At 42.2% G+C, this 17,564-nt stretch overlaps 1 protein-coding gene across 5 annotated transcripts in view; it reads left to right on the top strand.

Annotated features, from left to right (window-relative positions):
• The window catches only part of LOC124545129 (putative fatty acyl-CoA reductase CG5065), a 278,021-nt gene that overhangs the window by 198,048 nt on the left and 62,409 nt on the right, over positions 1 to 17,564 (top strand). For all 5 annotated transcript variants that reach the window (XM_047123950.1, XM_047123952.1, XM_047123951.1 and 2 more), the window contains 2 exons: positions 6,495 to 6,604; positions 15,499 to 15,691. In XM_047123950.1, coding sequence (XP_046979906.1) covers positions 6,495 to 6,604; positions 15,499 to 15,691 — 303 coding nt within the window. The remainder of the gene's footprint in view (positions 1 to 6,494; positions 6,605 to 15,498; positions 15,692 to 17,564) is intronic.

Below are 17,564 nucleotides of genomic sequence, written 5' to 3'. Positions count from 1 at the left end.
CCCATAGTGCTCAGAGCCATTTGAACCATTTAGCCACTATAAAAATATCTTAATTATCACCAGTCCAACCGTACCTACCGGCCTTTGTGGCCAAGCAGTTCTAGGCGCTTCAGTCCGGAACTGCGCTGCTGCTACGGTCGCAGGTTCGAATCCTGCCTCGGGCATGTATGTGTGTGAAGTCCTTAGGTTAGTTAGGTTTAAGTAGTTCTAAGTTGTAGGGGACTGATGACCTTAGATGTTAAGTTAGAGCCATTTGAACCATTTTTGAACCTACCGTACCTATATAAGAAGTCGGCTTAAGTATTGTTCAATTTGTGCATCAATAAACAATCATAATAGGCCTAAAAAATCCTCTCCATTTTGCCAATTGCGGAAATATCTCAGAACTCAAAAAATTTTAGGATAAACTGCTTGACTCATACAACTGGTTTCATTTTTGTAACTACCTGTATTGACATATACTTACAGTGCACAGTGGAGTGCCGGGTAGTGGTAACCAGTTGTCTCTGTGGCAATTTGTGTCCCATCTTTTTTTCCGTTCACGATCGCATGGAAATCTAAAAGTCCGAAAACCATTTTTGCAATGGTTAGTGCAGTTTGCAGCTGAGCAGCCACTAACACTTCCGATCATTTAAAACGCTACACCAAGAAGAAATACAGATGACAAAAGAGTATTCATTGGACAAATATATTATACTAGAACTGACATGTGATCACATTTTCACGCAATTTGGTAGCATACATCCTGAGAATCGGTTGGAAACTTCCCTCATGTCAGCACGTTGTAGGTGTCGCCACCGGCGCCATTCTAGTGTGAATGCTCTGAAAAGCTAATCCTTTGCATATCACAGCATCTTCTTTCTGTCGGTTAAATTTCGCATCTGTAGCACGTCATCTTTGTGGTGTAGCAGTTTTAACGGCCAGTAGTACACTTCTCCATCTGGTAATATTTGATGCTTTGTTGACACAGCTGGCAGGAATCACTTGCATAGGCGTCGGTCATTTACAACGCAATGAAACAATCCACGGTTACGTCTCTGATTTGCCAACTCATTTTCTGCTGATGTTTGCAATTGCCAGCCTAACTCTTGTTCCATGTTATATCAGAAGGTTAGAACAAAAGCGCAGCTACCGACGGAAGTCTAGTATGTAATTATCGTATGGCAGCGGAACTTGGTAGATATGCAAATGGGTTAATGCTAAACTGATTCACACTAAGAAGAAATTGTTCAAATTTTAGGCACCAGGTGCAAATCTGGCTCTGTACAGCATCGATTCGATGCCTCCAAATGGACAAATTGTGTTAAGTGGCGGTTAATAATAAAATCAACATTATGCCTTTCTCACATGTTTAACCTTTAGTGCCCACGCCCCATTGCTAATCCATTACACATGGAAAGATTTCCATTTTCACTACAGGCCGTTAAAATTGCTACACCAAGAAGAAATGCAGATGATAAACGGGTATTCATTGGACAAATATATTATACTGGAACTCACATGTGATTACACTTTCACGCAATTTGGGTGCGTAGATCCTGAGAAATCAGTACCCAGAACAACCACCTCTGGCTGTAACAAAGGCCTTGATACGCATGGGCATTGAGTCAAACAGAGCTTGGATGGTGTGTACAGGTACAGCTGCCCAAGCAGTTTCAGCACGATACCACTGTTCATCAAGAGTAGTGACTGGCGTATTGTGACAAGCCAGTTGCTCGGCCACCATTGACCAGACGTTTCCAATTGGTGAGAGATCTGGAGAATGTGCTGGAAAGGGCAGCAGTCGAACATTTCCTGTATCCAGAAAGAACCGTACAGGGCCTGCAACAGGCGGTCGTGCATTACCCTGCTGAAATATAGGGTTTCGCGGGGATCGAATTAAGGGTAGAGCCACGGGTCGTAACACATCTGAAATGTAACGTCCACTGTTCAAAGTGCCGTCAATGTGAACAAGAGGTGGCCGAGACGTGTAACCAATGGCACCCCATACCATCACACCGGGTAATACACCAGTATGGCGATGACGAATACACGCTTCCAACGTGCGTTCACCGCGATGTCACGAAACACGGATGCGACCATCATGATGCTGTAAACAGAACCTGGATTCATCGGAAAAGATGACGTTTTGCCATTCGTGCACCCAGGTTCGTCGTTGAGTGCACCATCGCAGGCGCTCCTGTCTGTGATGCAGCGTCAAGGGTAAGCGCAGCCATGTTCTCCGAGCTGATAGTCCATGCTGCTGCAAACGTCGTCGAACTGTTCGTGCAGATGGTTGTTGTCTTGCAAACGTCCCCATCTGTTAACTCAGGGATTCACACATGGCTGCACGATCCATTACAGCCATGCAGATAAGATGCCTGTCATCTCGACAGCTAGTGATACGAGGCGGTTGGGATCCAGCACGGCGTTCCGTACTACCCTCGTGAAACCAGCTATTCCATGTTCTGCTAACAGTCATTCGATCTCGACCAGCCGGCCGCGGTGGTCTCGTGGTTCTAGGCGCGCAGTCCGGAACCGCGGGACTGCTACGGTCGCAGGTTCGAATCCTGCCTCGGGCATGGATGTGTGTGATGTCCTTAGGTTAGTTAGGTTTAAGTAGTTCTAAGTTCTAGGGGACTGATGACCACAGAAGTTAAGTCCCATAGTGCTCAGAGCCATTTGAACCATTTGATCTCGACCAACGCGAGCAGCAATGTCGCGATACGATAAACCGCAATCACGATAAGCTACAATCCGACCTTTATCAATGTCGGAAACATGATGGTACGCATTTCTACTCCTTACACGAGGCATCACAACAACGTTTCACCAGGTAACGCCGGTCAACTGCTGTTTGTGTATGAGAAATCGGTTGGAAACTTTTCTCATGTCAGCACGTTGTAGGTGTCGCCACCGGCGCCAACCTTGTTTGAATGCTCTGAAAAGCTAATCATTTGCATGTCACAGCATTTTCTTCCTGCCGGTTAAATTTCGCTTCTGTAGCACGTCATCTTCGTGGTGTAGCAATTGTAATGGCCAGTAGTGTATGTTTCCTGCATTCACAGCGCCAGATTTGCGCTTGTTGGCCGAGATGGGAACTAATTTTTTTCCAGCGTAAATCAGTTCGCCGTTAATGCATTAGAATATGAACCAAGATTCACTGTCATACGATAATTACAGACCACGCTGGACCTCTGTGAGTAATTGTGCTTTATTTATAATCATCCGGTACGTGACACCTCCTGTTTATCTGCAACAACCCACGCTTCCCTCCCGCTCGTTTCTCTACGCCACCTCCTCAGTACCGGAACTCGCTTTTTGCACAAGCTTTCATTTGTCCACAAGCGTTTTCCCTGTTGATGGTGTAACCTCCCCCCTCACTTACCGACCTTAATGACAGTGAAAAATTAAACCGCGTGTACCTAATGGAAATTTGGGAAAAGCAATCCTCACCGAAGTTAATCTGTCAGTAAAGAGGGAGGAAGGGTTACATCTAAATGAAAGGAAAAATGCAAATGAAATTGGTGGAAATTAATTCTGAAAAGGGGTAAAGTTAATAAACAAAGTAAATGTGCGGTCATTACATTAACAATTAACTGGCGTTAATAGGAAATTTGAGATTTGGGGAAAATTATGGTCGCCAGTCCTATGGACAACTACTATAGTAACTGAAAAAGAAAGGTTGATGAAAATATAATTAGCACTAACAGCATTGGCAACTGGAGGTTGACACGTGTTGTGTGAAAACTGAGTGTTTGTCAGAAGTAATAAATTTCGCTACACTCTGACTTAATTTAGCAAAAGAATTAATAAAACCGGAAAATTGAAAGTTAATTTAGTGACTGAAATTAATAGTGAACTTTGTTTCTGAAGCACTACGAAATAAAATAAAATAAGGTTAGTCTTGGGCTACCTCAACAATCATCTCAAAAGCAACTTGCATCTACGCAATTTAGAAATAAGAGATTTAATTTTGAACTTGAATGAAATGACTTTGAACAATTAACAATAGCAAAATTTAGTACGTACCAAGCTGAGCTGCAGTCACAGGTAAGCTAAAATATGGTAACAAAACTCGCACTCTTAATTTGTGCTTGTGTAACCTAAATATAGTTCTGTTTAGTTATTGTAGCCAACTGTGAATACTTAACTGAAATTCGAAATTAAAGCAGTGACATGGACTGATATTACTTTAATGCTGGAGTTTGAATTTCAACGACACTCGGGTTCATTTCGGAAAAGGAAGGGACCCTGCTTGGTAATGCAATGGGGACAATGAGCTACAAAGGTTCATGTTAAGCTACTGTATTTTAATAATGCAAATGGAACAGTTTGAAAAGCTGAGATCTGCGATACAGTTCTAAAACTTTACGTGCTTTCAGTCTTCCTTGTTGGTTGATTGAAGGTTTGAAGTCGTCGATGGAGGAGGTGGCGACAGTCACTCATTGTCGGCCGTCGCTGTTGCAGAAGCTGGTTGTTGGCGCGCCTTCATCTTGACTCGGTCACCAGGCGAAACGGCTCTTGATGTGTGCCAGCTAATGTTTCCCGTCCGCGACACCGTACAAGAAACTATCGTAGCAAGTCGAGCACAATTACATGCTGCCAAACCCTGAAAGCGCGGCAACTCGCGGGAGCATCACTCAGCACACCTGGTCCACCGCCCTACTGCAGCCAGACTCCGCTCTGCCCGCGCTCCACGCGGGAGAGTTAACACTACCAAAGATCCTATACGCTTTGGTTCTCCACACGACCTATTGATGTAATCGTTCGGTAGCACAGTTTTCCCTAGGCAAGACATAACATAAAAATACAAATAATATTTACAAAACAAACCAATTATACATCGACATAAATGCATAGGGTGAGTCACCTAACGTTACCGCTGGATATATTTCGTAAACCACATCAAATACTGACGAATCGATTCCACACACCGAACGTGAGGAGAGGGGCTAGTGTAATTGGTTAATACAAACCATAAAAACATGCACGGAAGTATGTTTTTTAACACAAACCTACGTTTTTTTTAAATGGAACCCCGTTAGTTTTGTTAGCACATCTGAACATATAAACAAATACGTAATCAGTGCCGTTTGTTGCATTGTAAAATGTTAATTACATCCGGAGATATTGTAACCTAAAGTTGACGCTTGAGTACCACTCCTCCGCTGTTCGAGAGTGTGTACCGGAGAGCACCGAATTACGTATGGATCCAAAGGGAACGGTGATGGACCTTAGGTACAGAAGAGACTGGAACAGCGCATTATGTCCACATGCTAACACCTTTTTATTGGTCTTTTTCACTGACGCACATGTACAGTACCATGAGGGGTGAGGTAAACGTACACACGTGGTTTCCCTTTTCAATTACGAAGTGGAGTAGAGTGTGTCCCACTGGAAACGCGTCGACGTATGTGGTATCAGCATGATGGTGCACCTGCACATTCCGCAACTAACACTAGGCTGACCCTTGACAGGATGTTCGACGGGCGTTTCATAGGACGTGGAGGACGCATAAATTGGCCAGCCCGTTCTCCTGATCTTACACCTCTGGACTTCTTTCTGTGGGCTACGTTAAAGGAGATTGTGTACCGTGATGTGCCTACAACCCCAGAGGATATGAAACAACGTATTGTGGCAGCCTGCGGCGACATTACACCAGATCTACTGCGGCGTGTACGACATTCATTACGCCAGAGACTGCAATTGTGTGCAGCAAATGATGGCCACCACATTGAACATCTATTGACCAGACATGTCGGGACACACTCTATTCCACTCCGTAATTGAAAAAGGAAACCACGTGTGTACCTGTACCTCACCCCTCATGGTAATGTACATGTGCGTCAGTGAAAAAGACCAATAAAAAGGTGTTAGCATGTGGATGTAATGTGCTGTTTCAGACTCTTCTGTACCTAAAGTCTATCACCGTTCCCTTTAGATCCCTACATTATTCGGTGCTCTCAGATACACACGATCGAACAGCGGAGGAGTGGTACTCAAGCGTCAACTTTAGGTTACAATATCTCCGGATGTAATTAACATTTTACAATGCAACATACGGCACTGATTACGTATTTGTTTATATGTTCAGATGTGCTAACAAAACTAACGGGTTTCCATTTTAAAAAAAACGTAGGTTTGTGTTTTTAATATATATATACAAATAGTAAAACAATTACAATATATATAAAGACACAGAAATGTCATATCTTCAGGTAAGAAAATAAGGAAAAAATTACAGTACAATAGATGGAAATTGGAGGATATGCATTTCCGGCGTTACAACCCCCATCAGTCAAACAAATCAGTAACATCGCTGTACGTGCTTGAGCATTGTCCTGCAAAATGATGGTCGGGTCCGGCGTAACAATGGCCCTGTTATAAATTTCAGACGTAAATGAGCTCATAGTCACCAAATATGAACCATTAACAAATACCTATCGAGTAATGTAATGTGGATCATTCGGTGATGGACAACTCGCTTACTAAATTTCTTGTTTTCTTTTCAGGTTTCTAGGCTCGTATCCGAACACTTACACCTTCACAAAAGCTGTTGCAGAGCATCTTATCCAGCAGGAATTCTCTGACCTTCCAGTAGCCATCGTTAGGCCGTCAATTGGTCAGTATGCTAAATTTCCTTCCGCTACTCCTATTTTCCATATCGTTGTTCGTCTTGTGTATATCAAGTTGTCATGTTAAAGTCTCAAATTTTTCAGATTGTTTTATTTGAATAACCAGCTTCATTTGGATACACTCAGAAGTGGAGGTATTTCCTCAAATTACTATTGCAAGACATGCCTTTGTTGCGCATGGCCGGCCTAAGTGGCCGTGCGGTTCTAGGCGCTACAGTCTAGAGCCGGGCGACCACTACGGTCGCAGGTTCGAATCCTGCCTCGGGCATGGATGTGTGTGATGTCCTTAGGTTAGTTCGGTTTAATTAGTTCTAAGTTCTAGGTGACTGATGACCTCAGATGTTAAGTCGCATAGTGCTCAGAGCCATTTTGTTGCGCATGTGAACAGTGTCGTGAAACAAAATTTAAATTTTAATGAAATGCTGAATTTGAAGTAATGAAAATGAGTCTACTTAAGTGCCAAAAGAAATACATTATGTCCTCAATGAAAACTATTTAACTGACACTCGATACTGAAGTGCATTATGAACGCTACGTAACAAGAAGCGCAATATCTGACTCAAAATATCCACGATATAAAATACTGCTCATCTCAGGAAGAAAATAACTATTTAATATTACCTTCTCTCTTCACTGTAAATTAATCTGTTTGCTTAGTACAACATCCGAAAATTCTGACGACGTATTTTTGCTCACAAGAGTGCAAACTGAGATATCTCTTAAAAGAAAAGTCACTTGCCTTTTTCTGAGTATACTATTTTGTGTTGGTATATCGATGTTCTCGAAGCTAAAGAAGAATAATCTATTCTAAATTTTTCTTTGCTTGTCAGGAAGAATTTGTGTCTGCGTGTGGCATAAGGTGCAACGCATACACGACAAAGTGTTCAAAACTTAATTAAGATTGAAGGAGGAGGGTCTTACGTTAAAGAAAATCGTTCCTGAAAAATTAAACTATGGGTTTTGTAAAAAAAAAAAAAAAAAAAAAAAAAAAAAAAAAAAAAAAAAAAAAAAAAAAAAAAAAAAGACTGTACAAGGTAAGAAGACAGACAGTTACGAAATTCTCTTTACAAAAATTACAGCATTACAAACAACTGCTTACTTTGCGACATCATGGAAACAAAGAGATTAAATGAACACAAATCATGAATATTACATGTTATCTAAGGAACAAAGATTTCCTCCAATTAATATTTCTGACAAACTTTTCATTATTTCGCATACATGGGTTACCATGAAATATTTCTCCAAAAGTATCCTCCCTCAATACAAGCAATGAAATAGCTTAATAAACATGATGTCATCTCCACAATAAAGTATTCCAGATAATTTCTTCCAGATTCGCAAACGTCACAGCTACTTCTCTAAAACTCAACTGTTTCCTACTATGCTTCTAATACGAATGGCCCAGCATTGCACAACCGACTAGTAAGCAACCGCACCACAGATTACATTAAATACAGAGTCAACGATCTTATCCACTACTCGTGAATTTTTGTCCCAGTATAGTAAGGATGAATTGTTTACGATGGCAGAAAATGTATGAGAACCTTACAATCTGAACATACGTTAATTTAATCTCATTCGTATAAGAAACACATTAATTTACTTTTTATTTACTGCTTTTAAAGACACTAGAGGATGGAAAGAAAAAGAAATAAAAGGAAGAGTTAAAGTGAGGTGGATATCAGTTGTTAAACTAAATATTATTTTGCAGCCTAAAATCCCACTGTTCCTGAAATACAAAGGTGACAATCAGTTTCTGTCACTAGTTTTGACTTACGTCACAGAGACTAGCACTTAAAGACGAGAGATGCTCGGCAGGAAATGGAGACGTACTGTTGGGAATTACTAGTAGAGGTAAATAAATCTTTCACTTCCGTACAATGACCTGTTCTAGACTATAACTTAAGTAACTTCTGTCATAATTTCATGTCTATATTTGATCGGAAGAACGGCTAAAATGCTGACGAAAACTTTTTTGCTTGCGTAAGTTACATTCCATGCTTACGGCATTATGTGTAATCTCTCTTCCCGTGTCGTTTGTTTGGATTGATAGATTCACACAACAGCTCAGTATACAATCCTACACCACAGACTTTGGACATTAAACTAGATTTTTGTTGTCTACACTCCCCCTTTCTACGCGATAAACGAGTAAAATAGATCTTACCAGCGTTGGGTAAAATAAGGTCACTGCACGCTTAGTCACCGGTCGCATAGCAGACAGTACGTAAAGAAGCCTGCATTTAGTTATTTTGCTATTTGCATGTTCCTTCTATCAAAATTAGTTTAAAAAATGTAACACTTCACAGAAAAACACGACCACATGCCGAACATTAAACTGCTTTCAATTTTTTTCTTCACAAGGTTATTTGTGTACAGTCACGAATTTAAGATGCGTTCACACGTGTGACAATTAGCGTGTCGAGTATTGTGCGTGCGGCAGTTGCGCGTAAAGGGATGCATGTAACGCCGCAGAATAACGCACCTCTCTGCGCAGGCGCAGGAAAATTCTCATCTTAGGCAAGGACACACGTGCGATAGTCGTTCGCCTGTGCGCAATTAAGTTAGTTTGGCGCTTCATTTTGCTATGTCTCGCTGTAAAGAGATTCAGCTTCTCGCACCCACCTGAAGGGACACGTACAGCACAAAAGCGTACAGGCCGACCTCATCTGTTTACTGACAGAGACCGCTGACAGTTGAGAATGCTCGTAATTTGTAATAGGCAGACATCTATCCAGACCATCACACAGGAATTGCAAACTGCATCAAGATCCACTGCAAGTACTACGACAGTTGGGCGGGAGGTGAGAAAACTTGGATTTCGTGGTCAAGCGGTTGCTCATAAGCCACACACCACGCCGGTAAATGCCAAACGACGCCTCGCTTGCTGTAGGAGCGTAAACTTTGGACGGTTGAACAGTGGAAAAAACGTTGTGTGGAGCGACGAATCATGGTACACAAAGTGGCGATCCGATGGCAGGGTGTGGGTATGGCGAATTCCCGGTGAACGTCATATGCCGGCGTGTGTAGTGCTAACAGTAAAACTTGGAGGCGGTGGTGTTATGGTGTGGTCGTGTTTTTCGTTGAGGGGCTTGCACCCCTTGTTGTTCTGCGTGGCGCTATCACAGCACAGGCTTACGTTGATGTGTTAAGCACCTTCTTGCTTGTCACTCTTGAAGAGCAATTCCAGGATAGCAACTGCATCCTTCAACACGGTTGAGCAACTATTCATAACGCATGGCCTGTGGTGGGGTCGTTACACGACAATAACATCCCTGTAATGGAGTGGCCTGCACAGAATCTGACCTGAATGCTATAGAACACCTTTGGGATGTTTTGGAACGCCGACTTCGTGCCAGGTCCCACCGACCGACATCGTTACCTGTCCTCAGTCCAAAAAAATGGTTCAAATGGCTCTAAGCACCATTGGACTTAACATCTGAGATCATCAGTCCGCTAGACTTAGAACTACGTAAACCTAACTAACCTAAGGACATGACACACATCCATGCCCGAGGCAGGATTCGAACCTGCGACCGTAGCAGCAGTGCGGTACCGGACTGAAGCGCCTAGAATCGCTCGGATAGTCCTCAGTGCAGCACTCTATGAAGAATGGGCTGCCATTCCCCAAGAAGCCTTACAGCACCTGATTGAACGTATGCCCGCGAGAGTGGATGCTGCCATCAAGGCAAAGGGTCGGGCAACACCGTACTGAATTCCAGCATTACCGATGGAATGCGCCACGAACTTGTGAATCATTTTCAGCCAGGTGTCCGGATACTTCTGATCACATACGGTAAGTCTAATTGGAGCATTAGCTCTTCAAAATCCAGAGATGGTTCGCGGGCTTTGCTCATGTTGCTTCAGACCTTCTCAATTATGGAGAGATTCCGGCGACCTTGCCTGTCACAGCAGATTTTGGCACGCACGAAGACAACCAGCAGAAAGTCTCTTCTGGACTCTCCTGGCTGGAGTACAGTTGTCTTCAGTAGTGACTCCCGTTTCGAACTGAGCCCCGATGAACAGCAAAGACGTGTCTGGTCACGCCTCGGACAGCAGTGAGAAACGAAACTGATTGTCGCCGACCACATGGCCCGGCAAGCATGTCTGGGGTGCCACTTCATTGTATTCAGGATCCTCTTGGTAGTTGTCCTTGGCAGTTTCACAGCACACGACATTCTACGCCCCGTTTTGTTGCCCTTCGTAGCAAGCCACCCTGGGCTTACATTTCAGCATTTTAACGCCCGCCAGCACACGACGACAGTTTCTTCTGTTTTGTGCTTACTGAACCTTGGCCAGCGATATCGCCGGATCTCTCCCCAATATAGAACGTTTGGAGCAACATGGGCAGGGCCCTTCAACCATCTCGTGACATGGGCAAGGCCCTTCAAGCACCTCGGGATTTTGACGATGTAACGCCGCGTTTGGACAGAATGTGGCACAATATCGCTCAGGAGGACGTCCAGCAATTTTATCAGTCGGATCCAAGCTGAATAACTGCTTGCGTAAGGACAAACGCGCTATTGGTTCAAATGGCTGTGAGCACTATGGGACTTAACATCCGAGGTCATCAGTCCCCTAGAACTTAGAACTACTGAAACCTAACTAACCTAAGGACATCACACACATCCATGCCCGAGGCAAGATTCGAACCTGCGACCGTAGCGGTCACGCGGCTCCAGACTGAAGTGCCTAGAACCGGCTGGCCCCAACGCGCTATTGACTTACTTAATTCGTGAAGTTCTTTCTCTTGAATAAATCATGCAATATTTCAGAAACTTTAATCGTTCCTTTGTCTGTACATGAAAATCACATCTAGCGAGTTCCATCCCATTCGGATAATTCCTTCGTGGTGCATAGTTGTTGCTTCTTCTTCGTTTTTTTTCTGTCTTGGAGTCTATTTTTCTTCGCTGGCAGGTGCCCAACAGGATGAAGTATAGCACAGAATTCACAAATGGTTCAAATGGCTCTGAGCACTATGGGACTCAACTGCTGTGGTCATAAGTCCCCTAGAACTTAGAACTACTTAAACCTGACTAACCTAAGGACATCACACACAGCCATGCCCGAGGCAGGATTCGAACCTGCGACCGTAGCGGTCGTGCGGTTCCAGACTGTAGCGCCTTTAACCGCTCGGCCACTCCGGCCGGCACAGAATTCACAAGTACAGTTATGAAAGACATTATCCTTGCCATCTTTACCCCTCACACTACGTGCACAAGAAATTACATGTGGTGTCACCCAAGGTTCCATACTAGGCCCACTACTCTCTCTTGTGTGTATTAATGACCTGTCATCTGTTACATTACCAGATGACAAGTCTGTCATATGTGCAGATGATATAAACATTGCAATAAATAGTAAATCAAATATAAATTTAGAAAGGGCAGCTAATCATATTTTTACTGACATTAATAAGTGGTTCATAGCTAATTCACTGTTATTAAACTTTGAAAAGACCCACTATATGCAGTTCAGAACTTCCAAGAGATTTCCGTCTGGTGTGTGTATAAAATATGATGACATGGAAATAGGAGAAGTTGAGAGTGTAAAATTCTTGGTATTACAACTTGATAATAAATTCAGTTGGGAGCAACATACTAACGAACTGCTAAAGCGCCTAAACAAGTCTGTGTTTGCAATGCGAATGATGTCAGACATAGGAGATATAAATATAAAAAACCGGCATATTTTACTTATTTTCACTCCATTATGTCATATGGTATCATATTTTGGGGTAACTCCACAAACAGAGAAAAAAAGTTTTAGAGTACAGAAGCGTATAATAAGTGTAATGAGTAGTGTAAATCCAAGAACATCATGTCGAAACCTATTCAACCACAGTTTCTCAGTATATTTATTCCTGAATGAAGTTTGTTGTAAATAATACGTCTCTTTTTCCAACTAACTGCTTAGTACACAGCACCAATACCAGGAATAAGAACAATATACATAAATATTTAAAATCACTTACTCTTGCCCAGAAAGGAGTCCAGTGTTCAGCAACACATATTTTCAATAAGTTACCATCAACCATTAAGAGTTTAGTTTCAGACAAGGCACAATTTAAACATAATTTAAAAGAATTTTTGGTGGCCAACTCCTTCTATTCCATCCATGAGTTTTTCAACAAATGCAGTAGACCATTTTAATGAAATTTATTATACTTTAATTTTTGACAATACTTGGTTGTAACAGCCAAGTAACTACCTACTGGGTGAATGATAGATGTATGGAAAGCAGATATAGGTCTTAAGTCTGTAAATAGTGGGAGTTTAATTTTAAATATTGTACATAATCTGGCAGTTCTTAACTGAGGATCACTGAAATGAACAATTTACTTTAATTTTGGACAATACTTGGTTGTAATAGCCAAGAAACTAGCAAATGTATGAATGTTGGATTTACGAAAGCAGATGTAAGTATTAAACTTGTAAATATTAGAAGTTTAAATTTAATTCCTGCACATAATTTTACTGTTTATTGACTGAGGATCATTAAAGTTAATGAAACTCAACTTTTTCTAATTACATTTTTGTAATGTGTTTATCTGACATTACAATGAAATGAACACCCTTAGCTGCTTACAGGCGTTGACATACGTCAACGGAGACAGATGAAAACGTGGGCCCCGACCGCGACTCGAACCCCGGATCTCCTACTTACATGGCAGGCGCTCTATCCATCTTTTTTTTAACCCCTCCCACCCCTTTTTTCATGTCCCCTGTTGGGTCATAGCACTAAGTGTGCAGAAATCTTAACACAAAACTCCCATTCTCCGATGTAAGAAAGACAAAGAAACCTCTTCTCTGAGTAGAAACTGAACATTGATAAAACTTAACAATTCTTCTTGAATCACCCAAATACTTTGAAAGTCGAACACGAGTAATTCTGAACAAAATGTTTTGAAAAAAAAAAAAAAAAAAAAAAAAAAAAAAAAAAAAAAAAAAACTCTTCGTGTAACATAGAAGTTCCGGAAGCAAGGTAATAGTGAATAATAATAAGAATACAAGTGACTTTTAATTTTCTTCTGTTCGTTCTCGTTCAAGGTGTTGTAGTGGTTCCACATATTTAACCAACACCCATTCTTTCAAAAATGATCTTCAGCATGTTGCCGTAGTGCTTCTTGTGTTTGCGATACGTGCTGATTTTTGCATATTTACACGTCATGTAAACGCGGAATTCTATCTCGTTGTCCGACCCAAGTTTGTTGATGACATAACTAACATATTTTCCCAGTAACCAGCTAATGGCGTTGGTTTTTAATTTCGGAAAGTATGTCACGTCTGCTTTTAACTGGACGGAAACTAGGAGGAAAGTTCATGGTGTTGTAATGGAGAACATCCATCGAACTACGGACCTGGTGCAAAAAGTCAGATCCGTCAACTCCTGCGTTTTGTCTAAAGCGTATTTCACTGCGCAGGTATTTCCAGTCCCTAAACTAGTAGTGAAAAGGATCATGTCCACTGTTAGCAATTATTTATGGCGAGGAGACATATTCAGGGTTGGTGCGACTACCGTTATACTGGATGGCAGAAACAGGGGCCTCGGTTTGGTGGATATTCGCAATAAAGCGTCTGCTCTGTTCCTCAAACGGACTTTTCATATACTCAGAGAACTTCCACAATGTATAACCGGATAGCTCTTTGACGCTGTGACACCCCATAGATTGCAAGCACCGATTGATGTGCGAAGGATTAATGCCCGTCTGCAGTATGTGAGGAACTTTTTCCTCGAAGCAAGTTATCTTAGTGACGAAATCAGAAGCAACATATTAAGGTTATTCTCAACGTTTTATGTTTGTTGTCTTGTTTTGCCCATGCCAGTCGGAGGTGATCTAGGCCCCGTAGATTCAATATTTTACTTTTGTTTCCATTTGTTGTCGCTCCCGACGCTAGACAATACCTTTGGATTTCTCTTACCAATGTAACTGTCTCCTCCTTATTCCTTATTACAATACCCACGTCATCAGCATAAGCTCTTATGACAGTTTTCTCACCACTCAATGTTATGCTTGTTAATCTTGCGTGGACAGTGCGAAGAAAGGGCTCTAAAGATACGTAAAATAAAAACATAGATAAGGGACTGCCCTGTGGAACCCCTCGCCTTATCTGTATGGGTTTAGAGGTTTGGTCATTGATTGCTATTTTCCCATTTATGCCTGTTGCAACAATCTGAGCCACCGAGGACACAGAGGGTAGCGCGACTGCAGGGATTTATCTCTGGCACGCCTCCCGCGAAACCCACATTCTCACCGTAGTGTCCCGCACTACATTCGTAGTGCCCCTGCCCATTATACTCATTAATTGCGGCGCGTTGCCGATTCAAGTAAGAGTTCAGGCACTGTTTGTGCATTCGCACAGAAGAAGAAGATGGTCAAGTGGCCGGTGAGCCTTAACTATATATATACTAAGATGGTAATGTCCTTTCGGACATGTCCCGGTCGGGGTACACATTTTCATCTGTCCCCGTTGACGTATGTCAACGCCTGTAAGCAGCTAAGGGTGTTCATTTCATTGTAATTTCATTTTAACGAGCTGCATGGTCACCATCTGCCGGCCAGAGTGGCCGAGCGGTTAAAGGCGCTACAGTCTGGAACCGCACGACCGCTACGGTCGCAGGTTCGAATCCTGCCTCGGGCATGGATGTGTGTGATGTCCTTAGGTTAGTCAGGTTTCAGTAGTTCTAAGTTCTAGGGGACTTATGACCACAGCAGTTGAGTCCCATAGTGCTCAGAGCCATTTGAACCAACAGATACCATCTTAGTATATGTATTTATCTGACATGTTCCACACACAGGAGGATTCCTCTTTTATGGGTCTATTGAATGAATAATTAATCTAATCTAATCTAATCTAATCTACTTGTGTGTCTCCAGTGGTGGCGACCATGGCAGAGCCTTTCCCGGGCTGGGTAGACAGCCTGAACGGCCCCATGGCTGTGGTGGCGTTAGGGTGCAGCGGCCTGCTGAGGATCTTCTACTGCGACGTCAGGAAGCTGATGAACCTGGTGCCTTGCGACATGGTAGCCAGCTGCATGGTCGCTGCCGCCTGGGACGTCGCCACCAACAGGTATGGTGCGTGTGGTCGGCCGCTGGTGCGAAGTTCACACGATGCGTTCTAGGCATTAAGACAGCTTCGTTTCTCTCGATTGTTGTTTAATACCCATTCCCGTCGCGCGAGAAGGCTGGCTGGCATTGTTCCAACCTTTAAAAATAAATTCGCAAGAGTATTCGTGGATCAAATAAAGGCTTTTGCCTGTGTAGAGCACAAACTATTAATAGAAATGTTAGCTGTGTATGGTACCAGACCGAAGGCAGGACATTGAATTCCGTTACAGTAGTGTCAATATACAGAAATTAGCTTAGCGCTCGGGTAGACTGTTCGTCCTGGATGTTTATTTTTTTCCTTACTCTTTAACAGAATTTTTATGTTATTCACGAACTGCGGCACCTCCTAAGCTTTCCGCGCTAATTAATTTTAATGGCGTGTGACGAGGGCCTCCCGTCGGGTAGACCGCTTGCCCGGTGCAACTCTTTCGATTTGAAACCCACTTCGGCGACTTGCGCGTCAATGGGGATCAAATGATGATGATTAGGACAACACAGCACCCAGTCCCAGAGCGGAGAAAATCTCCGACCCAGCCGGGAATCGAACGCGGGCCCTTAGGAAATTACAGTCTGTCGCGCTGACTACTCAGCTACCGGGGGCAGATTTCGCGCTAATTAAGACCCTACAAGCATGGTCTTTTCGAAGTATACTTCTGACCAAAACGGGATTGTGGTAGCTGGAGTCCCAGGTTTTCGTTAGTAATGCATTTTGCATTCTTGTGTTGACGTTTCCATAGAAACTTTCATGCCCTAACACATATTTCTTTACATCTAAACGAGAACTCAAATACCAGTTTTCACTGATTTAAGTTTAAAACTTTTTAAGTGACGAAATATTTTCTTAAAAGTTTTCATCCCCCGTTTCACCGCCTTGGGGCCTAAATTTTCAAAAACACGCATGTAGTTTTTTTCGTTTCTAACCGAGAAGTCTAATACCAATTTTCGTAGATGTAGCTTTAAAAATACTTTAGCAGTTCTTTAATAACGGTTTATTTTTGAAAAAACTTTCACCCACAAATTTTCGCCCTTGGTGCTTGAATTTCCAAAGTTTCTGAACACTTATTTTCTTATTTGTAACAGAGAAACAAAATATCAATTGTCGTAGTTCTAGCTTCAGAATTGCCTTAATAGACGTCTTTCATCCCGTATCTCACCACCTTAGGAGTGGAATTGCGAACAGTCACTTCCTAAATGATGACTGTAATATAAGATCCACACCCTCTGACAATTTCAAGTTTCCATTCTTCGTGGTTTGGGCTGGACGATGATGGGTAAGTGAATCAGTCAGTTGCGACATAACCTTTTATACGTAAAGATTACAAGAAAGGCAGGAGAGAGAAATCTACACTTCTCCATCCCACAGGAATCTGTACGTGGCCCGTTTCTCTTGATTTTATAGACAAATTAAATCCCAAACCTTTCTAATTATGGTAATATGTTTGCTTACGCAGATGACCGAAGCCTACTACTCTCCTAGATCGTAAAAAAAATCCGAAAACGAAAGCCAGATTTGAAATAAACACTGCTATCCAAGATTTTGCTGAAATAAATGTACATAATAACATTGGTAAAACATTTTGTTTACAATCCAGACTATAAAATGCAGCACAGGGAAGATACTAACGTTTGCCCGTTCACAAGTAAATTGCAGGAAAGTTCGCATAGGGAATATAGTTTCACTCGTATAATAAACGATGAAAATACAAACTGCGATAAGTACATACAATACATAAGCTTGGTTTTACGTCTGAAACTATCAAACATTAATGACGAACCACAGCTACACGAAATTTTTAAATAAACTGGCTAATCGAATGTTTAGGCATTAATATACA

The sequence above is a fragment of the Schistocerca americana genome, chromosome 8 (assembly GCF_021461395.2).
Source record: "Schistocerca americana isolate TAMUIC-IGC-003095 chromosome 8, iqSchAmer2.1, whole genome shotgun sequence".
Lineage (NCBI taxonomy): Eukaryota > Metazoa > Arthropoda > Insecta > Orthoptera > Acrididae > Schistocerca > Schistocerca americana.
The sequence above is the reverse complement of the archived record's forward strand: the minus strand, read 5'-3'. Positions and strand labels throughout refer to the sequence as shown.